The sequence below is a fragment of the Stegostoma tigrinum genome, chromosome 8, assembly GCF_030684315.1.
Source record: "Stegostoma tigrinum isolate sSteTig4 chromosome 8, sSteTig4.hap1, whole genome shotgun sequence".
Lineage (NCBI taxonomy): Eukaryota > Metazoa > Chordata > Chondrichthyes > Orectolobiformes > Stegostomatidae > Stegostoma > Stegostoma tigrinum.
The window spans coordinates 53117324-53143140 of record NC_081361.1 but is presented as its reverse complement, the minus strand read 5'-3'; the positions used below and the strand labels follow the sequence as shown (position 1 = coordinate 53143140).

The 25817-nt window shown below is 41.7% G+C and overlaps 1 protein-coding gene across 1 annotated transcript in view; it reads right to left on the bottom strand.

Annotated features, from left to right (window-relative positions):
- The window catches only part of LOC125456195 (cystathionine gamma-lyase-like), a 50733-nt gene extending 26120 nt beyond the window's left edge, over positions 1 to 24613 (bottom strand). The window contains exons 1-6 of the mRNA XM_048539057.2: positions 24305 to 24613; positions 17445 to 17526; positions 14791 to 14886; positions 12328 to 12437; positions 10591 to 10722; positions 265 to 322 (exon numbers count right to left, since the gene is read on the bottom strand). Of these exons, the coding sequence (XP_048395014.1) occupies positions 265 to 322; positions 10591 to 10722; positions 12328 to 12437; positions 14791 to 14886; positions 17445 to 17526; positions 24305 to 24481 (655 nt within the window). The 5' untranslated portion in view covers positions 24482 to 24613. The remainder of the gene's footprint in view (positions 1 to 264; positions 323 to 10590; positions 10723 to 12327; positions 12438 to 14790; positions 14887 to 17444; positions 17527 to 24304) is intronic.
- Positions 24614 to 25817: the final 1204 nt, after the last annotated feature.

Sequence of the window (25817 nt, the reverse complement as noted above, 5' to 3'; positions counted from 1 at the left end):
AAATGAGCTTACTTATTTCAAAAAGTTTGGTAAAAAAAGATAATTTAAGCGTAAGTAATTTTTAAAAATTGCGACTTAAGTAAATAACATTAAAGTCTGGAACTTGGGGAGACATTGAAAAGATTTTATGAAGTTCTAGCAATTCGAATGATTATAAAACATTATACACATCAAGAGAACAGAATTTAACTATTAATTTTTAGATTCAGACCTCAAATTTTAAACTGCAAATATAATGGGTTTTTTTAAACACTATGTTCTTACCGTTCATGTACTTTGATGCTGAGTACACACAGATGTCAGCACCAAGGGCCAAAGGACGCTAAAAAATGAAAAATTCTTGTGATGAGATAAAGGAAACATCCTGAAAGTCTATTTTTCTATTTTAACTATCAAACTGAAGTTTTTTCAAAAAATGGGTTGTTCAACCAATTCCCAAAACACAGCAGGGTATTCCCATTTGATAGAAGATAAGCTGGTGAAACAGCTATTACACTAGAGTATTAAGGTGGCATGCTCACCCAAGCTCAATTGTAAATGTTTCAAAAATTGCAGCACAAAGCCCCCAAACTTCAAGTTAGTGATTCTGCACCGAACTGGATGGGCAACTCCACTCTAATGAGAGCTGAAACTAATGCATCAAAATGACTTGTTTCGTTTTCCTTTCTCCCCCATTGCCCAAATTTCTCACTTCACATCCTTAAGAATTTGTACTCTTTTTGAATAAAACTCTTTTCTGGTACTTCACTTCATTGGTACTTTATATATGCAATGGGAACAGAAAATGTTGAAAGGTCATTTGACGACAGCACCAGCAACAACCTTGATTACACCCTGACGTGTACTTCCACTTGACTGGCAATAAGAAACTTGACTAATTTCTGTACTTTGACCCTTGGGCACCAAATCTTTTATTGCAATATGGTTAACTATTAACTCAGCAAAAAGCAAGGACTATCGATCTTTCTGACCCCAGTACTCACTGGTCTTAGTTATCAAACTTCCAATATAAAAGGCCAGCATTAGTTTAGCCCTTTGAATCTGTTAAAGGCTTTTTCTCAAGGTGTCTAGCCCACACTAATTAGACTACTTTCAGTTCATTTTAAAACTGGATGCTGGTAATTGTCTGTACTGTACATGAGGGCAGATACACACCATGTATACAAACAACTGTTCATGGTGCCCTCATAGACAAGAGCTGAAATATCAAGAATCAGAATAATTGACTGCAAAGGTAGAGAATTAGACAAGGGTGGAACGTCCGCTATAATCTGTATTAATTAAAAATGGGAAACTAAGACAAAACAATGATGTAACTAAAAATCATTAAATGGCAAATCTAGTAAAAATATGAGCTGCACTTGGCTTAACAAAAGTGAAAAATCAACCACTCTCATTTGACCTTTGATCAGAAATGAATCTTAGAGCCTAAGTTTACCAGCGTTAAGAAGTTGAGCAATTTTGACATTGCATGTGAAGTTGGTTTCTCAGGTAGGACAAACAAAAACTAAAATTCACAGATCATGGGCAAAGCTGGTTCAGCTAGTGTTGATTGCCCAACCTCAATTGCCCACAAGGCAGTTGCAAATCAGCCACATTGCTGTGGGAGTGGAGTCACATGAAGGGTAGGCAGGGTAAAGATGGCAGCTTTCCTTCACACAGTGCAATTAGAAAATGCATGTGTCAGCAGGCACAGAACAAACAGGTTTGGTGCAAGTAAACATGCAGGCAGCAGATTTTTGGATGACCAAGATTATGGGGAGGTGAAATGTGGGAAGCCTGCTAGAAGCCTTTTAGGATAGTTAAGTCTAAAGGTAACAAAGGACTAGGCAAAGGTTTCAGCTGCAGTTGAATTAAGGCTTCATGCAATTTGAAATATATGTGACTTTTGTGCTGAAGGGGTGGTGTTGTGTGGTTAGAAGCTCATCTTGGGGTGAAATACTTCGCTGTGGTTATGAACACAGTCTGGTTTGGCCTCAGCCAGTTACCAGGAGAGGGATGGAATCAGTGGTGAGGGAGTAGAGTTTGGCTCCTAGCCTGGATTGACAGTCTGCATTGTCCGATTTGATGTGGTCTACACCCCTTTTCAGGCACGGACAGAATTAGCAGCACAGCTGGGTTATGAAATAACTATTAGCTTTATTGAGACAAAGTGTGGAGAAGTTTCTGTTGTCAAGAAAACTACAGTGATAGCAAAGTGTGGAGCTGGGTGAACACAGCAGGCCAAGCAGCATCTTAGGAGCACAAAAGCTGACGTTTCGGGCCTAGACTCTTCATCAGAAAAGGGGGATGGGGAGAGGATTCTGAAATAAATAGGGAGTGGGGGGGGGGAGGCGGACTGAAGATGGACAGAGGAGGAGATAGGTGGAGAGGAGACAGACAAGTTAAAGGGGAGGGAGGGAGGCCCTAGACCGTGTCTCCCGCATTTCCCGCGCCTCAATCCTCAAACCCCGCCCTCGCAATAACCGCCCCAAGAGAATCCCCCTCGTCCTCACATACCACCCCACCAACCTCCGGATACAATACATCATCCTTCGACACTTCCGCCAAAAGCTATCCGACCCCACCACCAAAGACATTTTTCCCACCCCATCCTTGTCTGCCTTCCCTCGAGACCACTCTCTCCGTGACTCCCTTGTCCGCTCCACATTCCCCTCCAACCCCGCCACACCCAGCACTTTTCCCTGCAACCGCAGTAAGTGCTACACCTGCCCCCACACCACCTCCCTCACCCCCATCCCAGGCCCCAAGGTGACTTTCCACATCAAGCAGACGTTTACCTGCACATCCGCCAATGTGATATATTGTACCCCCTGTACACAGTGTGGCCTCCTCTAGATTGGGGAAACCAAGCGGAGGCTTGGGGACCGCTTTGCAGAAAACCTACGCTCGGTTCGCAGAAAACAACTGCACCTCCCATTCCTTAGACGACATGTCCATCCTGGGCCTCCTGCAGTGCCATAATGATGCCACACGTAGGTTGCAGGAACAGCAACTCATATTCCGCTTGGGAACCCTGCAGCCCAATGGTATCAACGTGGATTTCACAAGCTTCAAAATCTCCCCTCCCCCCACTGCATCCCAAAACCAGCCCAGCTCGTCCCCGCCTGCCTAACTTGTTCTTCCTCTCACCTATCCGCTCCTCCCACCTCAAGCCGCACCTCCATTTCCTACCTACTAACTTCATCCCGCCCCCTCAACCTGTCCGTCCACCCCGGACAGACCTATCCCCTCCCTACCTCCCCACCTGTACTCTCCTCTCCACCATCCATCGTCAATCCGCCTCCCCCCTCTCCCTATTTATTTCAGAAACCTCTCCCCCTCCCCCTTTTCTGATGAAGGGTCTAGGCCTGAAACGTCAGCTTTTGTGCTCCTCAGATGCTGCTTGGCCTGCTATGTTCATCCAGCTCCACACCTGGTTTTCTTGGATTCTCCAGCATCTGCAGTTCCCATTATCACTAACTTAGAGCGTACTGTCTTTCTGATCCAAGTTTTAAATACCTACTGTACTGAAAATGCAAGATTCTAATCACACTGTTAGCTTCTAATAGTCAAATTATACCCCACACAGACCGGAGGGGATTCCCTGTTGCGGCTTGGAGGCAAGTCCCCCATGGTCAGCATGAAGCAAAGTCTGGCTTTTGATTCCTATGGTGAATTCATTTCAAATTTTTTTTTATCTTATACCAAAAGAATCTGTACTTAAGTATCTACACCTAGGTATCTCTGTACTAAGATGGCACCGTAAAGGAATCCAATCCAATCTGGGACATTAGTGAATCAGATGGTGGTTTTCCCGCTGACAATCATTAGATTCTCAATCCCAGATTTTTATTTAATTCAAATTCCATCATTTGCCATGGCATGATTTGAACATGGGTCCTCAGATTAATGGTCTAGAGATAAGACCAGTAACCCTTGCCTCCCCTTGAAGTTAGCTAACAGCTAGAAAGTTGTTTGTTAAATGCCAATCCTTCAAGAAATTACATTGAAAGAAATTGAAAAACATTATGATAATGAGGTTTCTCAAGTGAAGATTGACTCACTGCTCTCCACCTCCCCTTCAACCAGAAACAAAAAAAGAGGAAAGCCAAGTAGCAATAGAAATTAATAAAAATACACTTCAAATAAGGATAAGTGCTCATAGTTAAATTTTGGTCTGAATACAAAAGTTCGACAGGTAGTAATGGATAAACTAAATTAGGGATGTCATGACAGTCAAAAGTTCTACCAAAAGCTTGACAAAAGAAAGTTAGCCCATTATTTGATGTGGCGACAGGGTGTCACGTATGACATAGGAGCACTGTGACAGAGAGGGAAATGGGTGACCACCAGGAATCTAAGAAAACCAGGCAAGTTGTGCAGGAGGCCCGTGTCTATTATGTTTGGCAAGTGGCATTTCATTTTGAAAACTAGCGAAAGCATGGTTTTCAGGGGAGTGCAGCCAATAGACAAGTCCATGACACCAGGGGGTGTTGTAGCTGTATGAAAAAAAGAAGTTTGAAGGGGCAAAAGTGACAGGGGATTCCATAGTCTGAGGGGTCAGACAAATGTCTCTGCAACATGAGCCAAGACTCCATGAAGACGTGTTGTCCCCCTCCTCAAGGAGGCTACACTCCAGTTGTATGGTGTCCTTCTAGGGAAGAAGGGGAAAAAAAAAGCCAGAACTCACTGCCCACATTGGAACCAGAGACATAGGCAGGAAGAGGAATGAGGCCTTGAAAGCATTCAGAAAGTTAGGAAAAAAGTTAAAATATCAGGATTAGAAGCAATAACGTGAGGTTTACTCCCAATGCCATGTACTAGAAAGCATAAGAACAGGAGGATTGATCAGTCAAATTGAACACATGGCTGGAATGATTTGGACATGAAGACCAAATGCAACATTTCCAGATCTGCAGATGATACAAAGCTAAAGAATGTATGTTAAGGAAGATGGGAAATGTTTTCAGACGGATTTGGACAGCCTTAGCAAAACGAGTAAAACATAGCAGGTGTAAAATATTTTGGTAAAATTTCAAGTTACCACTTTGGGAAAAGAAGCAGATGTACAGATTATTTATTAAATGGTGGCGAGATTGGAAAGTGGATGATATGCAAAGGGACTCGGTGTCCTTCTCGATAATTTACTGAAGAGTAAGATTGCTGCACCTACATGTATGAGGAATATTTGCCTTTATTGCTCGAAAGAAGTACAGAAGTCAAATCTTGCTTCAATTGTACAGGATCGCAGTCAGCCCATACCTGGAGTATGCAGTTTTATAGTCTCCTTACTTCAGGAAGGGAATTGTACAAATGGTGGCTCACTGGACTTGTTCCTGGATTGGCATTACTGCCCTATTACTAGAGATTGGGTGAACTGGATTTAAATTTTCTGGAGTGGAGGGACCTCATTGAAACTTACAACAATACTTACATTAATAAACAGGGTAGATAGGAGGAAAAGTAATCAAAAAAAAGCTGGAAAAACTCCAGTCCGGCAGCATCTATGAACAAAAAAATGTTAGTGCTTCGGGTTTAGAGACCCTTCAGAAGAATTTAGATTCCGGATCACTGGATCATGAAATGTTGGCTGATTTCTCTTCGCAGATGCTGCCAGACCTGCTGAACTTCTCCAGCAATTCCTGTTTTAGCTCTATTCCAGTACCCACGCTTCTTTGGATTTAAGACACAGGGAAAGACATTTCATCAAGATCAGGGGGAATAACTTAAAAATAAGGGAGAAGTCACAATTTTAGGACTTAGAGTTGGCTTTTTTTAAAAAAAATTTGGAGGATTATGCAGCTTTGGAAATCTCTATCCCAGAGGGACGTGGAAACCTCAACCTCTTCCTCAAATACACTCAGACTAAAAGTTTCTGATCACCAGTAGCAAAGAAAAAGGATTATTGGAAGATTGTGGGTAAGAGAAATTGAAGTGTTTGATCACTCACTATTACATTTAATAGCAAAATAGTGGGGGAGGCGAAGGTCCAGTGGCATTATCATTGGACTGTTAATTCAGAGACCAAGGTAACGTTCTGGGGACACCGGTTCAAATCCTGCCATGACGACATGTGAAATCTGAATTCGATGAGTACTTGGAACCAAGAGTTTAATGATGACCAGGAATCCATTGTTGGAAAAACCCACCTGGTCCACCTAACGTCCTTTAGAGAAGGAAACTGCTATCCTTACTTGGTCCGCTTACTTGTGACTCCACACCCACAAATGTGGTTGCCTGAACTGCCTTAAAATGAAGATCTATAGCTCAGGTTTGCAGTTGGTTTTCCGAGCTGACTGGCTTTTGTGCAACGATTTCGCCTCCTTTCTAGGTGACACAGTCAATGCTGTATAGCCTCCATTGAAGCTCAGTTGTTTGGTCCCACTCTCTGAATTTATATTGGCCAATCTGTCCTGGTAGGCAGTCTTGCTTCCAGCTTTGTACCCTGGTGGTATGTAGATGGGGTCTATTTCAACATGTTTGTTTATTGCACCAGTGGTTGAAAGCAAGGTCTCCAGGAATTCTCGTACTTGTCCCAATCAAATTGATGTCCTTCTATAGCGGAGTGTATTAAAAGCAAGGGAGAGTTCATTGTGCTGTTTTGCTGCATGTTGGTGTTCACATATCCTGATGGGGAGTTTCCTGCCTGTCTGTCCTATGTAGTATTTCTTACAGTGCTGCATGATATTTTAAAAATCACATTTGTCTCGCTGATTGTGGAGATAGGGTCTTTCATCATAGCGTAACTGGCAAAATGTGGCTGTTGGTTTGCGTGCTATCCTTATTCCAAGAGGCAACAGAAGTCTTGTAGTCAGTTCTGATGAGTTTCTAACTGAGGGCAGGGTGGCCAGTGTGTTAGGCTGTACTGTATCTTCTTGGTAATGTTTGCCAGGCATTGGTGAACTAAGCTGTTAGGATAACTATTGTTTGCACTCACTCTGTATCGGTGCTCCTCTGTTTTTGTGCAGCTCTGGAGTATTGCAGTGAGATACTGTTTATTTAAACTGAATCTTGACACAGCTGTTTGTGGACACAGGGGTAGTTACTGTTGTAACTCAGGATTTGGTCTGTGTTTAGTCACTGTATACACTGGCAAGGAATTCCAGTATAACATAGCAAAGATGAGTGGGAAGCTGGAGGACTGGGAAGCGTTTAAAGAACAACAGAAGATAACCAAAAAGGCAATACACAGAGAAAAAGTGAGCTATGAAGGCAAACTGGTCAAAAATATAAAAAGGAGGATAGTAAAAGCTTTCTTAGGTACGTGAAAAGAAAAAAAATGGTTAAGACTAAAATTGGGCCCTTGAATTTATTATGGGGAACAAGGAAATGGCAGATGAGTTGAATAGGTACTTTGGATCTGTCTTCACTAGGGAAGACACAAGCAATCTCCCAGATGCAATAGTGGCTGAAGGACCCAGGGTAATGGACAAACTGAAGGGTATTTATATTAGGCAGGAAATTGTGTTCGATAGACTGTTAGGACTGAAGGCCGATAAGTCCCTGGGACCTGATGGTCTGCATCCCAGGATACTTAAGGAGGTGGCTCTAGAAATTGTGGACGCGTTGGTAATTATTTTCCAAGGTTCTATAGATTCAGGATCAGTTCCTGCGGATTGGAGAGTGGCAAATGTTGTCCCACTTTTCAAGAAAGGAGGGAGAGAGAAAACAGGAAATTATAGACCGGTTAGCCTGACGTCAGTAGTGGGAAAGATGCTGGAGTCAATTATAAAAGATGAAATTACAACTCATTTGGATAGCAGTAACAGAATAGGTCAGAGTCAGAAAGGATTTACGAAGGGGAAATCGTGCTTGACTAATCTTCTGGAATTTTTTGAGGATGTATCTATGAAGATGGATAAGGGAGAACCAGTGGATGTAGTGTACCTGGACTTTCAGAAAGCCTTTGACAAAGTCCCACATAGGAGATTGGTGGGCAAAATTAGGGCACATGGTATTGGGGGCAAAATACTGAGTTGGATTGAAAATTGGCTGGCTGACAGGAAGCAAAGAGTAGTGATAACGGGTCCCATTCGGAATGGCAGGCAGTGACCAGTGAGATACCACAAGGCTCGGTGCTGGGACGCAGCTGTTTACGATATATAGTAATGATATAGATGAAGGCATTAAAAGTAATATTAGCAAATTTGCTGATGACACAAAGTTGGGTGGTAGTGTGAAACGTGAGGAGGATGTTCTGAGAATACAGGGTGACTTGGACAGGCTAGGTGAGTGGACGGATGCATGGCAGATGCAGTTTAATGTGGATAAGTGTGCGGTTATACACTTTGGTGGCAAGAACAGGAAGGCAGATTACTATCTCAATAGAGTCAAGTGAGGTAAACGGGAAGTACAACACGACCTAGCTGTTCTTGTACATCAGTCAATGAAAGCAAGCATGCAGGTACAGCAGGCAGTGAAGAAAGCTAATAGCATGCTGGCCTTCAGCACAAGAGGAATTGTGTATAGCAGAGAAGAGGTCCTTCTGCAGCTGTAAAGGGCCCTGGTGAGTCCGCACCTGGAGTATTGTGTGCAGTTTTGGTCTCCAAATTTGAGGAAGGACATTCTTGCTATTGAGGGAGCGCAGCGTAGGTTCACAAGGTCAATTCCCGGATTGGCGGGACTATCATACGTTGAAAGATTGGAGCGACTGGGCTTGTATACGCTTGTGTTTAGAAGGATGAGAGGGGATCTGATTGAGGCGTATAAGATTATTAAGCGATTGGACATTTTGGAGGCAGGAAGCATGTTTCCGCTGATGGGCGAGTCCGGAACCAGAGGACACAGTTTAAAAATAAGGGGTAGGCCATTTAGAACAGAGTTGAGGGAAACCTTCTTCACCCAGAGAGTGGTGGATATATGGAACGCACTGCCCCAGAAGGCAGTGGAGGCCCATTCTCTGGATACTTTCAAGAAAGAGATAGATAGAGCTCGTAAAGATAGTGGAATCAAGGGTTATGGGGATAAGGCAGGAACAGGATATTGATTGTGGATGATCAGCCATGATCATAATGAATGGTGGTGCTGGCTCGAACGGCCGAATGGCCTACTCCAGCACCTATTGTCTATTCCCTGTTTTTTGTTCATGCCACCATTATGTCTGGAAACGGGAGTTGATTGTTGCTCCGTTTTTCCCTGATCAACATGATCACAGTGAATATGCTGTTAATAAAGGTGATGGGTTTCTAGCTTTGTTTTTTAATGATCACAAAAAGGTACTGTCCACATATCTAACCCATAGTTTAGGCTGGATATGGGGGGGTTGCTGTGAGTTCCAGTCTTTGCACAACAGCTTCCGTTGTGAGCCCTGAGATGGGTGAACCCATGGTTGTTCCATTACTTTTCTCATATATCTGGCTGTCGAAGACAAAGGATGGAGTAAGGCATAGATCGAACAATTTTAGCATGTTGTTCTTGCTGATTGTTTCATCGGAGGTTTGTGTTTTTTAGATTGTCCAGTAGTGTGGCCATATAAATTCAGAGCGGGTCAGAACAGCAGCGTTTCAACGGAAGCTACACAGCACTGATGATGTCACCTAGAAGGGAAATGAAATGTTGGCATGAAAACCAGACAGCTCAGCAAACTAACCAATTCTTAACTGCCCTCTGAGCAATAAATGCTGGCCCGGCCATGACACTCATCCCGTGAACAAATAAAAAAGACAAACAGATCTACTTCAAATCTGCACTCGTTTATGCTAGGGTAAGTCTATCTGCCACGGTTTCTTTTTAGTGTTCATACTTAACGTTTACATTTTGTTCAGTTTATACTTTAGAGAGAGTCTCTTCCAACTCTGACTACACAATGCAAATTTCAGAGTTGCAAGAGACTGTCTAAAAGTATCTCAAATTTGTTAAATACTTGCATTCAAATTTTATCCCTGGAAGTACGATCAATTATCTGTATATATTCACTCCAGAGAGCAAATAATTCTAGCAACAGCAAGTCACTTTGTCACAAGCTCTCTTCAAGTGAAGCATTTTTGGCTGTCCATTAGCTTGATGCTAGTTTCAGTATTCAGTCAGAAAATGCAAAACAAGGGTAGACTGCTGAAATGCCATCTCTTATTTAAAAGAATCATGAACAAAAATGTAGAACAAGCAGGATAGTACAAGTATGAGGCAGAAGATCAGGCATGATTATAAATCAAACAAAAATGGACAGATAAAAGAGGTACGGAGGCAACTTCTGTGCTTTTATGTTTTGCAAGAAAAAAAACACCATCTCAAAAGGGACCTGATCCAGAGATATGGGAAAATGTTACAAATGAAGCTGCAAATTTGAAGTATCAACAACTTCATAGTCGTAGAAAATATTATGTTAAAACACAAAGTGCAACAATATCTGCACTAGTAGAATGATCCAACTTTACTGGTTTGATTCAGAAAGCATAACATCCAGATTACATCCTCCAGTTTTGATACAGGAGATGTTGCTGCAGCAGTCATAGGAACGTTACTGAACCCAGTTCAATTAGACTTGAGAAGCATAAGTTTAAAAAAAAAGGAAAAACAAAAAGTGATGAATGAATTCGTTAAATATTTGAAAATGCATTCAAAAATTAATTTGATTCAGCAGTCTGGATATTTGTGAACTATCACAATTACCTGGAAATAGGCTGACATGAAGGTGTTATCCACTACCAGAATGATATCTCCATGTTTGTGTACAATTGCTGCACAACCCTTGATGTCAATAACATTCATCATAGGGTTAGTAGGAGTCTCAGTCCAGACAAGCTGTGAAAAGAAATCATGAGTTAGAGGTTCCTCCAAATGGGGCATTCAGAATTGAGAACAAAGTACTGCAAACTGTAGGCTTCTCAAAAGGCCGTGATCAAGACCAAACTGGATCTTTCATTGTTTTGTGGATCTTCCTGTAAGAACAAGGGTGAGGGAAGAGAATTTACCTGACTGACCATTACTAGCTCAGTCCCATTTTGATATTTCACCAACAGCTCCTGGAATCAGTCTTCGCCTAGTATATATTGAAGGCTCATCAGCCCAATATTCTACTAGACAAATTCTCAACAGTACATTTCATTCACCCCATTTTCTTTTCAGTTCAACCATGCAAAAAAAAAAACTCCAGCTTTAGCCTCTCGTGTACACATTGGAAATAATGAATGACCTAATCCTCTCTTCAGGTGCAAAATCCTTGATCTCTTATTTCACGGTTTGCAAAGGCTGATCACTGCAGGGTGTAACTGATTCAAGGAAACACCAGCAAAACATTTTGATCACACTTGTAAACTCTGGGGAACTTGCTTCTCCACCACACAAAACAAAATTAGCAAGCACTAGCATGAATTAGTAAAGTCCATGCTGAAAATAATACCTTTCTTTCCTGCCTGCCCACTTCCAGCTTTTTCCTTTCCCTCCTGGTTCCAGGCCAGTGATGCTTTTTCAATCATGGTTTTCCAATTCAGGGCCAGCAGATCACACAACCTACTAAAAACTGCAGCCCTGAGAAAATGTTACTACCCAGAATAATCTAGAGCCATTCCCCTCCAGTTCACCCACTGCACATACAACACCGTTTCCTTCAGGTATCATTATTGCATGCCTGATAATAGCAGATCAAGTTATCACAATTATACACAAGCAGCCTTAGCAACTATCCTCCCCAACCAAGTTCTGAAATATATTCAACAGTTCAAGGTGTTGACATTTGGGATCATTCCAAACTCCAAGGCTCCAACTTAATACTGTCAAAGGTCAGCATCAGCACCATTTCTGCTAACTTCATAAACTACATTCCAAACGCTATAAAACTGAAATCTCGGTGTTCCTGCAAAACTTTTGACTCCCAACTTCCACTTAGTGCTACTAAGCTCTAGCAACTAATCCCTACCATAAAAACCTCAATAGTTTCAAACCCAAGGGGCCCAGATAAACTCTATTAGTTGAATGTTCTTTTTGCTGGGGACAGTTGATGCTGGTCAGCAGCTCAAACCAGTGGACCTGGAACCTGATGAATGCGAGATTTCCTACAGTACACCTGGACCAAAAATGCAGCATAGGGAGACAGTGCAAGCCAAGAGCCTGGGCATTGGGAGCAGCCTCAAAATCAGAGGTAGAACCCATGCCAGAAATCAGCCCCTCCCACTCCACCCTCAAAGGCCCATCCAAAATATTCAGCATTCCAGCCTTCTTAATCTCCTACTACTGTTCGAGCATGAATCATGCTTAGATAGGCCCACATTATTTCACTGTGCATCACTCAGATCCACAATGGGGTTGCAGTTTATCACTAAAAACAACAATGTTACCACACATTGTAAGGACAGAGGGGTGGAGAATTGGACAATCAAAAATGTAAGATTTTGCCGAACACAATCTTACCTTGGTGTTTGGCTTAATGGCTGCATCCAGACGTTCCAATGATGTGCAGTCAACGAAAGAGATTTCCAAACCCATTTGGGATGCAACGCTGCGAAAGTATCGGTTGGTACCTAAAATACAAAATGCATTTCTACAGAATGTACTATCTTTTGAACTCATTTAAAAGCCTTTCCATTGAAAAAGTGACAAGGAAACAAGCCATCGTTTCCAAGGTACTGAATTGATTTTGAAAAAAGCCACATTTTCCCCTCCCTTTCCCTGTGGGAAATCCTGTGCTATTTTATGCCACTTTGTTCAGAAGTTGTAAATATCTAGTTATGATATTAACTGATTGAGGTAAATGCAAATAGCCTATATTTATGCCAGTTTAGATTTCCCTCCCTCCTTGGAAAGGGACACCCAACATCAAACCAGCACATCTCCACAAAGGCACTGGGAAATTAGGAGATAGAGAATTTTGTCCCAAACATGCAATATTTGTTTCCGTTACCTCCTATTCAATGCAGTTAATGACACTCATAGCACCTTATGATGGATAGTTTACCTACAAGAGTTCAAATCCAAATCATTAATAAAAGTCACATTCATTTACTAAGTAAAGTGGTAGACAATTTAAAAACACATACCAATTCAAATCTAATATTTTGAGACAAGAGCAACATTACGTCCTAGTGATAGAATGTGGGATTGAATATGGCTCAACACTAGATGAGCTAGAACACAAATTGCATGCCATCTGGTTTGAGTCTGATCGACTGTCTACAGCTGGAGGTATTGCATGAACCAAATAAAGTGGTTTGGGATTTTTTCCCCCCCCGATGTTTAACCAATCAAAATGTTTACTTGCGTACAACTTAACGTCAGAAAAATGTCTAACAAGTGAAAAATGTGCAAAGGGTGGAGGGAATTAAAAATAGACCAGTAATTCAAGACAATGGTCAGTGCAGCAGAGAGAAGTGCCACTATGCGAGGAAAAAAAAAGTTAGTGGTTATGAGAGCACTGTGCAATAAAAGTATTTAAGTAATCAGGAATTGAGCAAGAAGTAAATTGAGAGGGCAAAACAGAACATATCTCAAAACAAGAGAACCTACAAAATCGATAATGGAAGCAAGAGGAAGGAGGAAAAGAAAAAAGGGGACTAAGGTGTTGAACCAAAACATAACACCAAATTAAACTAATCCTTTCTGCCCGCCCTTGGTCCATATCCCTCCATTCCTTGCAAATTCATATCCGTATCTAAAAGTCCCTTAAACCCCTCTATCATTTCTGCTTCCTCCACCACCACTAGCAGCGCATTCCAGACTCCTACCACTGTAAAGAAACTTGCCCCTCATCTCCTGAGCTCTCCACCCTGCCTCACCTTAAAATGCATGTCCCCTAGCATTAGGCATTTCAAATCTGGTAGAAAGATTCTGACCATCAACCCTATCTACGCATCTCAATTTTACAGGCTAATCGAGTGTCCCTCAGTCTCCACCGTTTCAGAGAAAACAAGTGGAGTTTTGAGCCACTCCTTATAGCTCATACCCTCTAATCCAAGCAACATACTGATGAAGTTCTTCCACACCCTCTCCAAAGCCGCCACATCTTTCCTGTAAGGTGGCAACCAGAATATTACTTAATACTCTGGGCGTCAGAATGGATCAGTGGCTGCTGGAGACAGCTGCTAAAAAATGTTGTTTCTCCCATCGTTGCCCAAAAGAACAAAAAGATCCGCAAGTTAAAAAAGACCAAACAAGCCAAGTGCAAGAGGTGGTACAGACATAAAATGGAGTAAAAAGGCTGGAAAAGAATTAAAATTAGGATAGGAACTTGGAGGTTGAAGCAGTTAAAACCAGTGTATATCAGCAAGAACAGAAACAAATGGGTGAGCAGGATTTGGAACGAGATAACAACAATGATTTTAGACAAATGGGATTTTTCAGATAAAGATGAAAGTTGTCATATCTGATGGTGACAAAAGCAAGGATAATATTGGGCAATGAAAAGCAAGTGCAAATAAGCAGTCTTGGTGATATTGCACTGAACACAGATCTAGATCACACAGGACTGGGGAATTATAAATTATTGATTTCCATAGGGAATCAAGTAGCCAGCAAGGGGGTGGAATGAAGTTTCTGACAGGGGTTAAAGTCAACGGTATCAGATCTTGTTGATGTGGGTACAGGGAGTGCAGAAGAGGCATGGCATTGTTTTAAATTGGAATGCAAAGAATCTCTCCTGTTCCTCCAGGCCCCACTCAGCTCAGTGGCTGCTGTTTTTAGTGGTCAGACAGCTTTCACCAGGCGGACACCGCCACTGCACTCATGCCTAGATTTGCAGCAGTAGAAGAGGAGATGAATGGAGAATGTTTCCTACTGCACTTTAACTGTCTGGTCACACAGTTTATGCCAAATAAAATAATTAAAATTCCAGTTATGTTCTTTCATTAATAGCAAATCAAGGAAACAAAAAAACTATACCTCCATATACGTCATTCATACAAATAATGTTATCACCAGTTTTCAACAGGTGCACAATCGTCATTGCAGTTGCCAAACCAGATGCAAATGCTAAACCTGCAGAAAGAAAAGTGGAAACAATAAAATGCCATTTCAGATAGGAGAGTCAAATACTTTTACACTGGATTGCATAGTATTTGCAGCACAGAAATAGGGCATTTGGCCCAATTCATGCTGCTCTCAAGCCTCCCATCTTTCCTTACCCAAACCCACCATCATAATCCTTCATTCATAGGAACATAGGTGCAAGAGTAGGACATTCAGGTTCTCAGGCCCGCTCCACCATTCAATAAGGTCATGGCAGGCAAATGGAGTTAGGCCTCAGATCAGCCTTGTGCCCGTATCCCTCGTTTAATAAAAAAAAGTTTAAATTTAGCAATTAAATCAGCATCAACTGCCATTTGAAGAAGAGAGAGTTCTAAACATCCGGTGTAGAAGTGCTTTTTAACATCACTCCTGAATGTACTAGCCCATTTTTTTTTTAGGGCTATGGCCCCTGGTTCTACAATCTTCAATGACAGGAGAGTGTTCACCTTGATTGACTTTATTTTCCATGTTAATATCCTGAAGACTGCAATTAGATTGCCCTTCAGCCTTCTAAATATGAGAGAATAAAGGTCTAATTTGTGTGATTTCTTTTACTTAAGACCTAAAGTTCAGATATTATCCTTGTAAACCTGCGGTGAACTTCCATCAGGGCCAAAAGATCTTTTCTAAGGCACAGTGCCCAGATCTGTTCTCTGTACTTCAAATGGGGTGTAACCAGGATGTTGTACAACTGCAGCATAATATATGCCACCTAAAACTCAATATTTTTTAGATTGGAAGGCCAGCATTCCATGAGTTTTCTTGACTATTTTCTGCACCTACTCATGGCATTTTAGAGGACTACACATCTAATCTTCCCTTCGCAAACCCCCACCAGCCCCAAAAAAAATCTCATTGGAGATCCATGGTCTAACTTGGTGTTCTTCTACCAAATACCCTGATCTATCCTCAGTTCAAAATGCATAACCTCATACCTGCCTATATTAAATTCCATCAGCCACAGATTTGCCCATTCACCTAATCAATATCCTGTTGTTAGTAAGTTGATGCTGTCATCAACAAGCTCACTTTTGGATTATTAAAAAATTTGACCATTTGACTTTTTAAAATATCATTATCTAATTCATTAATGAATACAGTGACTAAGAAAGGCCACAACACAGACCTGTGCAGGACACCATTAGTTACGCGCTAGCAATGAGTACTGGCCTATTATTCCAACTTGGTTGGGTGGCAGGAAACTAATTTCCTATCCATGTCAGTAATTTGCCTTAGGGGCTTCCACCTGGGCTAGCTTTGTCTTGAGTGCATGAAGGATTAGCGAATAGTTAAGTACAACATTTTTCAATTATGGCCTGAGTTGGAGTTCCACGCTTTTAACACTCTGGTTAAAGAAGATTCTTCTTAATATCCATTTAGGTTTCTTAGTGACTACCTAATGTTGGAATTCTCTTGCTATACTCTTCGTCACAAAGTGAAGTAGCCTCTATCCCCAATTAAAACCTTACATAAAATTTTAAGAGCCATCTCTTAGGTCACCCCCAGCCCTCTTGCCAATAGGTGACCTAACCCATCATTTACTGACATATCCATGCATTTCAGGTATCGTCCTGACATGCATTACTTCATCCACTTCAGCATGTGAATATTCTTTTATAATCCTGTGACCAGAACCATGTACAAAATTTTATATACGGTCTAAATTAAGGTTTAATATAGTTTAGCACAACTTCCCACCTTTCAAATCTACTGTTTGGGAAATAAAACCTAGTGCTCAGTTTCTTTTATGGATCTGCTGTGGCACAACTATTAAAATCAATAAGATTATGCCTGAATCACTAGACTAACTCCACACCCTGCCTTTTTCATGATTCTCCAAGAATTCTGAAAAAAGCATTTTGCCCTTAAGATACTCAAAAGGTGGAGTATCCACAACCCTTCAGGACATAGGCCAAAGATTCAAATCCCATCTGACTGAAGTAACTTTTCAGTTCTAACTGGTTCAACTTTTATCTGGAGACAGTGATACTGCTTCTCCAGACTGATTTTAGACTTGCCATTCGCTCCAACTACAAGTCATATTAGCAACCAAACTAAACAATTCTTGTTCCTTATATAGAATTGAGGTGGGAAAGTGCCCTTTGTGCTGCTGTATGCGTTCTAAACAATGTGAGGTTAAGTGATGGCATTAAATCCAAAATGACAGCACTGGCAAAGTGACTGACCTGCCTTTCTGCAGGCTTCTCGTGGACAAGTATATACATTTTAACCCATTTATCACAATGGCATTTGATGCTCGTTACAGCAGAACTGCACACGCACTGTAAGTGCAACTTTGAAACACCAAGACCAAGACCATTTTCAGCATTTAAAAAAATTAGGCCTCACCATGCCCGGTTTCACCCCCATCTAGTATTTGATATTAAAGAAACTTGTACATAAACTTATGAAACTTATACATAAAGTACTGGTGAAACGTATGTCTAGAGACAAAAGAACCAACATATCCAAAAAAATGCTGCTCCTCCCACAAAACAATATTCAAAATGCCAGGTACTGTGGCTTACTATATTTCGCTCCATCAACTGCTGCAACAGCTTTCTCCAAACAATTCCGTGTAGGATTTCCACTGCGGCTGTATTCAAAGCCCTGTAGAAAAATCCAGTAGCAGACACTTTAGCAACATAATTCGATCCACACAAAAAAAACTTTGCAGATAAAACATCACAAATCCTCTGCCACATGCAGTTATAAAGGGAACAAAAACACTATGTTTTTACAGTTTCAGTCTAATTACAGTATTCAGTCATTGTTAGCCATTATCCTTGGTCTGCTGGAGAACCATCGCTCTCTCCCCATACCAATTCTGCCCTTTCTCACTAAAAAGAGACTTTTGATGCAGCAACTGGCATAAGCAGCTTGTGATAAGTTATCTGCCAGACAAAATTTGCTTTGTTAATCTCTCCTCTCTATCCCAAACAGTGCATTGTTCTCTCCAGAAGGGTCAATATTCACCATTTTATTCTCCAGAATAGTTTGACAATGTGAAATATATGTTAGAGCAATGACAGATTAAACCACTGACATACTTCCATTAACAGAGGGGATGCATTGACCTAGTGGTATTATTGCTTGACTGTTAATCCACACCCCCCTCCTCAACATCAGAGAAACCAAACTGAGGCTTGGGGATCACTTTGCAGAACTCCTATGCTCGGTTTGCAATAAACAACTAGACTTCTCAGTCACGAACCATTTGAACTCCCCCTCCCATTCCTTGGATGGGATGTCCATCCTGGGCCTCCTGCAGTGCCACAACGACGCCACCCGAAGGTTGCAGGAACAGCAACTCTTATTCCGCTTGGGAACCCTGCAGCCCAATGGTATCAATGTGGATTTCACAAGCTTCAAAATCTCCCCTCCCCCTACTGCATCCCAAAACCAGCCCAGCAAGTCCCCGCCTCCCTAACCTGTTCTTCCTGTCACCTATCCCCTCCTCCCACCTCAGACCACACTTCCATTTCCTATCTTCTATCCTCATCCCAGCCCCCCCCCCCCCCCCCCCCCCCCTGACCTGTGTCTCCTCCCCGGACTGACCTATTCCCCCCCTACCTACGTTCACCTCCACAGGCTCCATCTCCTCCCCTTTAACTTGTCTGTCTCCTCTCCACCTATCTTCTCCTCTATCCATCTTCAGTTCGCCTCGCCCTCTCTCCCTATTTATTTCAGTACCCTTTCCCTATCCCCCTTTTCTGACAAAGGGTCTAGGTCCAAAACGTCAGCTTTTGTGCTCCTAAGATGCTGCTTGGCCTGCTTTGTTCATCCAGCTCCACACTGCTGTCTTGGATTCTCCAGCATCTGCAGTTCCCATTATCTCTAATGTTCGGGGGGGGGGGGGCCTGGGTTCGAATTTTGCCTCAGCAGATGGTGGAATTTGAATTCAATAAAGTATCTGGAATCAAGAATCAAGAGTCTGATGGTGGCCACGGAGTCCATTGTTGACTGTCGGGAAAAATCCATCTGGTTCACTATTGTCCTTTAGGGAAGAAGCTGCCATCCTTACCTGGTATGGCCGACATGTGACTCCAGGCCCACAATCAACGCTGTTGACTCTAAAACAGCCCTCTGGGCAATTACTGCTGCCAGGGCATCAATGCCCTTGTCCCATGATGAAAATAAAAACCAAACAGAAACCAGCTGCACTAGTTTCCTGTCAACAGTCGTCTAAAAGGTGATAGTAATCCAAAGCTCCTTTTCAAAACCACACCCGTAATACTGTAAATAGTTCTGAACCCCTTCAAAAAAACAACTGATATTAAAAGCAGTCCACAGAAGGACCATTGGGTTGAATCAGGATATGGAGAGATTTTATGATGGGATAAGTACATTGGGCCTATATTCATTGGAATTAAGAACGGGAGGTGACCTTATTGAAACAAAAAATATCTTTAGGAGGACTTCACAGGGTAGATACTACGAAGCTGTTTCCTATTGGAGATTCTAGGACCAGAGGGCCAAATCTCAGTAAAGTATTGCCCATTTTAGACCGGTGAGGAAGTATTAATTCTCAGAAGATTTTGAATAATGGAATTTACTTCAAAAGACCACAGTGGATTGTCAAGGATGGGTCATTAAGTATTTCCAAGGCAGAGAGATTTTAAAAATTGATAATGAGCCCAAACATTATGGGTGGGGAAAAGAAAAGGTAAAAACGCAGACTCAAGGATGACAGGATTAGCCAGAATCTCATTAGATGGCACAGCAGACTTGGACCAAAGAGCCTATTTCTGTTCTTACATCTTAACTCTATCCCCAAAACTTTTGTTTTGATCAGATGTCATGTTGGTTTTTAAAAAGGAATGACATGTATAGTAATCAAGTTCAAAACATTCACTGCTTTTTTAAAAACTTCTCAAGTTAGAAACTTTAACGGCCTCTACCTACCACACCTCAATTTTCTGTAGACTCTGCAACTTTCTGGCCTCTGGACCATGGGTATCCTCCTCAATCTTACGCATTTTATCCATTAGCACACATCAACCCACCTCACAAACCTTCAGCAGTAATTCAACACATCTAAACAACCAGCAAGGTGAGAATGCATTGCTATGTCTACGATCATAGTACTTGAAATTCATGTTCACATTTCTTCACCACATATTCTCACGGTATACAAACCGCCCTGTTCAAAATCATAAAGACATCCTAGGCATGACCTTGGCTTTCCTCAACATCGATTTGTTTTATTGTTACATGTACCCAAGCACAGTGAAAATCTTTTATGAGTAGTACAGCAGATCATAGGAAACAAGGAGCTATGGATCATGGTGGGTGCTAGTGGGGAACTTTGACAGTGAGGCATACAGGTTACACTGCACAGGATGCGCACAAGGCAAGAACAATATTAACAAGATCAACATTATTTGAGGTTAGACGGGTTCATTCATCAGTCTAACATACAGCAGCGAAGAATCTGTTCTCAAACCTGCTGGTGCACTTGTTCAATCTGTATCATCTGCCCGACAGAAGAGGTTGTAGGAGAGCATTGCTGGGGTGGGATGGGCCTTTGATGTTTGCAGCTCTTCCACGCCAATGATGTAGTTTAGAAAAAAAAAAGGTGTAAAGGGAGTCCATGGATGGAATGCCAGCTTCCATGATGGTCTGGGCTGTGCACACAGTTTTTAAGTGGTCCTGGTCAGAGGAGTTGTTGTACCAGGCTGTTGTATGTACCAGGCTGTTGTATGCACCCTGACAGTACACTATGATGCGTCCATAAAAGTTGTTGAGGGTCCTTACGAGCAAGGCGGATTTCCGGAGCCACCCGAGGAACAAGGAGGCATTGCTATGCCATTTACAGAATTTGCTAGAATCATTGCTCAAGGTCTAGTTCCGTGCAACTGCCCTCACAGCATTGCATTGGGATGAGTAGGAGATAAACTATTACATTTCTTGTACTGGCTTCTCTTCTCTCACATCTTTGAGAATCTCCAAGAATCTCAACACACACTTGACTATCCTTCACAAACAAAAACTGGTGCAAGTCTACAAGCATCAGTTTAGCTTTCCTTCTGGGTGCTTTAAGCTCTATCACCAATTTTGCCAAATACATCTATGGTGTCTGTAAGCCTTATTTCAGAGAAGCGTTCTTTTACTCAATCACCTTCAACTAAAGTTAAAGAAGATTAAAGCCACTATTCTTAGTTCAACATCAAGAAAGTGTATCAGCAGTTTTGTGCCCATGGATAGTCCTAGTAGTCACTCATGATTTCAATCAAATGTTGCTTAAGATTACAAAGATGCAATCTGGCCAATCTGATGTACATATACTGTTAGTTATAAGACAAAGAGCAGTAGGCTTTTTAGCCCATTGTAACACTGGAGTAAAGAATACACTTAGCACTAAAAACAAAGCGCTTACATGAATCTTATTAGCATCATCATTACAGTCAGAAAGTTTTTTTCTTTAATAATAGCATTTGAATCCATTCAAAAGCCTAATAAAATAGAAACTGTTAAAAAAAAATCTCATCTGATGATATCTTCACTGAATGAAAATGAACTTTAGCTTCCGATACACGTGACAATCTTCCAGGTCCCAACGAGTTCACAAGTACCACAAAATTCCCAAGATTGTTCTTCATGACAATCAGTCCATTCTCAGTTTTACAGTGCTAGTCCTGGGGAGGTTGGAAGGAGGCAAATGAGCCCACTCCTGCCTCAAAGCCAGTAGGCCGTCTGCTCAGGCAGGAAAGCAGAGCATTAGCTTTGTACGTTGTCTGATCTAAAATATGACACGAACCATCCAGCAAAAGATACAGGTGCCTCAAGTTTCAACCACTTCCTATGATTAAACATGCCATGCTCAACAAGCCACTTAAAATTCAAAATCGTCTCTTAATAGACAGCACTTTCCTTGTTCAAGCCCTCAGCCGGAGAAAAGTCTTCCCCCAAAATCAAGCTCTTCCCCCCTCCCAGAGTTTATCAGGTTTGAAAATATTCATTTTATCCCAATACTTTTAGCCTCAAGATTGAGTTCAACATTTGCGCTACAATTAATGTCCATGCAAATAAGTTTCAAATTTGCATTATCCCTTTTACCTCAAAACTTATGAGCATCCATGCTTTGAAAGATTTAAAAGTATCAAGTTGTGCAGTTTGTGAAGGTTAGGTACAAACATTTAAAGTTTTTGTTTAATACGTGTACATGGTCAACAAAGTTGTTCTTTGCAGGAGGTTATCTGAAACTGTTCCAAATGTTCGTTAATTTAGAAAACAAAAAATCAACATTTTGCAGCTGAACTTTAACTTGGTCAACATCTCGTTTGGAAAAAACATTATTAAATTTTAACATTACAAGGCAGAATTAAATATTATTGCTTATGAACAGAGAGTAAATTTCCAATTCGTTAAACTAGTTTAATGATTTTGGCTCATGACAAGATGTTAATCCATCACTACTCCCTAATCTTCAACAGCCCTATTTACATAGCTCACATTGAAGTTAATGTCTCATCGAAAGGGCACTCCCTTATACAAAACAGCACTTCCATCAGCACTCCATGTTCTACTGCAATGCTTCAACTTGCACATTCTGATACAGAGGTAACAGTCCTCCCAACTGAGCCAAAATAACCACCCATTTCCACCAAGAGGTCTTCACAGCAACAAAACAATTATGCAGTTAAGATGACCAACTCTAACCGGTGCATGCTAAAACGCTTATGCAACAGTTAGTCTACTTGAAACAAAAAGCATTATACACAAATTTAGCAAGGAGTAACATTTATGATATAACAAAGTGTGGAGTTGGATGAACACAGCAGACCAAGCAGCATCTTAGAAGCACAAAAGCTGACTTTTTGGGCCTGGACCCTTCGTCAGAAAAGGGGGAATGGGGAGAGGATTCTGAAATAAATAGGGAGAGAGGAGGAGGCGGATTGAAGATGGAAAGAGGAGGAGATAGGTGGAGAGGAGAGCATGGGTGGGGGAGGAGATAAGTCAGTCCGGGGAGGACGGACAGGTCAAGGGGGCAGGATGAGGTTAGTAGGTAGGAAATGGAGGTGCGAGGAGGGGCTAGGTGAGAGGAAGAACAGGTTGGGGAGGAGAGGATGAGCTGGGCTGGTTTTCGGATACAGTGGGGGGAGGGGAGATTTTAAAGCTTGTGAAATCCACATCGATACCATTGGGCTGCAGAGTTCCCAAGCGGAATAAGAGTTGCTGTTCCTGCAACCCTCAGGTGGCATCATTATGGCACTACAGGAAGCCCAGGATGGACATGTCGTCTAAGGAATGGGAGGGGAAGTTGAAATGGTTCACGACTGGGACATGCAGTTGTTTATTGCGAACCAAGCGTAGGTGTTCTGCAAAGCGGTCTCCAAGCCTCCACTTGTTTTTTGTTATCTCGGATTCTCCAGCATCGGCAGTTCCCATTATCCCAGATCAACATTTATGACAATAAAATGTGAGGCTGGATGAACACAGCAGGCCAATCTCCAGCATCTGCAGTTCCCATTATCTCTGATAACATTTATGATATCATTTTTCTAATCAAATGACATTTCAGGTATCAGCGCTGCACATCTAACAAACTTGTTTCAATGTTTTATGTCATACACCTTCACTGTCAAATAAGTAGACATTAAAATCAGCTTGCAGAAGCTTAGCAAGAAACAGTGAAGGGATAAGGGAAGAACATACAACTTTATTCAAGTCACCTTGACCGAGTAAAGAATACTTGACTAGCTTCTTCCTTCTTTGTTTCAATTCCTTTGTAAACAAATGAGGAGATACTATAGTATCTAATTCTCAATCTGATTTTCACACAAGGCCTGGCAGATTTGCACTTTTTGTTAAAGCCAAAAATTTTGAAGCTTCGAAACATGACTTACACCAACACCAATTTCAGCATCTGCATAAAATCAGTCGGATTTGGACTTTATTTCTGATTAAACTGGAAATCAAATAACATAGAAAATAATCACCAAATTTGCACAACAAAATGAATTTGGGCTTAAAATATGACGGGCGAGTGCCTATAATATTAAACATGAAAATAAAACATTTTTAAAGCACACACCAAAATCGCTCTTGCTGCAGAGTCAGATAGAGACATTTAAGCGACTCTTGGATAGGATATGGAGGATAGTAAAATGTAGGGTATGCAGGGTAGTTTGATCTTAGTAGGATAATAGGTCGGCACAACATCGTGGGCCTGTACTGTGCTGTTCTGTTCTACGATCTAAAACGTAGATGATGTACAGGACAAATTATTAGGATATTAATAATATCCTCGTTTCTCCAACCCCCAACTATCGTTTTAACAAAATTAAATAATATCCACACTGACAAAAATGAGCCCCATGCGCGTGCCCCTTCATACCAAGAGTGGTATTAGAAAGCTGAAGCTGTCTTGCTATCTCACACTTACCGCATGCTGCCCAGGAGCACTTTGTTTAAACGTAGTAGACAGCGATATTGGAGGCACCACTGCCATTGACTTCCACTGTTCGGGATTCTGCCCCGCATGAAGTGCCTGGGTAGAAAAATGTTCAAAAGGTGGCTGAAATCCACCCTTCAACTCGCTATTCTTGCAACCAGTAGACATCTTATTTTGGTTAGATTTATTACGATAACCTTGATCAGAAATAAATGTACGATCAGCTTTTACGAAGGCCAAGCTTTCCTTTCCCTCCACGCCGCCCCCCGTAAAACTCAGCTCATTGGTAAGCACCGAACGCGGATTGCTCCCTCGTGACAGGGCATGCAAAACGCTGACTCTTAACCATTTAAATGCTGTAAGCTCCTGCAAGTACAGTACCTGTAATAGTTCTGGTCTCATTGGCCAGACGGGACACGCAAGATCGTCAATGCAAATAAAATAATCTCACAAAATTTATTGAGGAATAAATAACCGAAGTCATATCAAACTAATTAAACTTTCTTTATGAGCAAAGCAACGGAGAACAAATGGATGTTCATTAGACATATATTTTCCCACAGACTTCCTGAGTGTATTTTTGTTTGATAATTTTGGATATTGAAGACGTTTAAATGCAGTGACCTTCACAAAGGACCTGGGGTCTGTGAGAACATTCAAGACTGTATCTCCTTCACCAAGCAGTTTGAAGATTCCTCACAGTGTCAAAGTCAGTATTTGGAAGTGTAAGTTAGAATAGTTCAGTACTTCAGTATGGCTGAAATAAAAAGACATGTTTTGTTGAAGCTTTTCCTGTTGCACCGATCAGGGAATTTCACAAATATACCAATGCAACATTTATACTGCATGTAAGCGAATGCTAATTGATTGACAAGTGAACTCTTACTGGTAGAGTTCTAGCAATGGAGAGGGCATGCATTCATGCTAATTAACAGTTTACAGCCATATTTGTTAATTTTGTAACTAGAAAAGTTGACTCTAACTTATCAGGCCATTGACCAGAGAAATGAATCTGTGAATAGCGTCATCAATTTTGCCAAGATGAAACCAACTCAGTCACTGCATATGAGAGATAATGGGAACTGCAGATGCTGGAGAATTCCAAGATAATAAAATGTGAGGCTGGATGAACACAGCAGGCCAAGCAGCATCTCAGGAGCACAAAAGCTGACGTTTTGGGCCTAGACCCTTCATCAGAGAGGGGGATGGGGAGAGGGAACTGGAATAAATAGGGAGAGAGGGGGAGGCGGACCGAAGATGGAGAGTAAAGAAGATAGGTGGAGAGAGTATAGGTGGGGAGGTAGGGAGGGGATAGGTCAGTCCAGGGAAGACGGACAGGTCAAGGAGGTGGGATGAGGTTAGTAGGTAGCTGGGGGTGCGGCTTGGTGTGGGAGGAAGGGATGGGTGAGAGGAAGAACCGGTTAGGGAGGCAGAGACAGGCTGGACTGGTTTTGGGATGCAGTGGGTGGGGGGGAAGAGCTGGGCTGGTTGTGTGGTGCAGTGG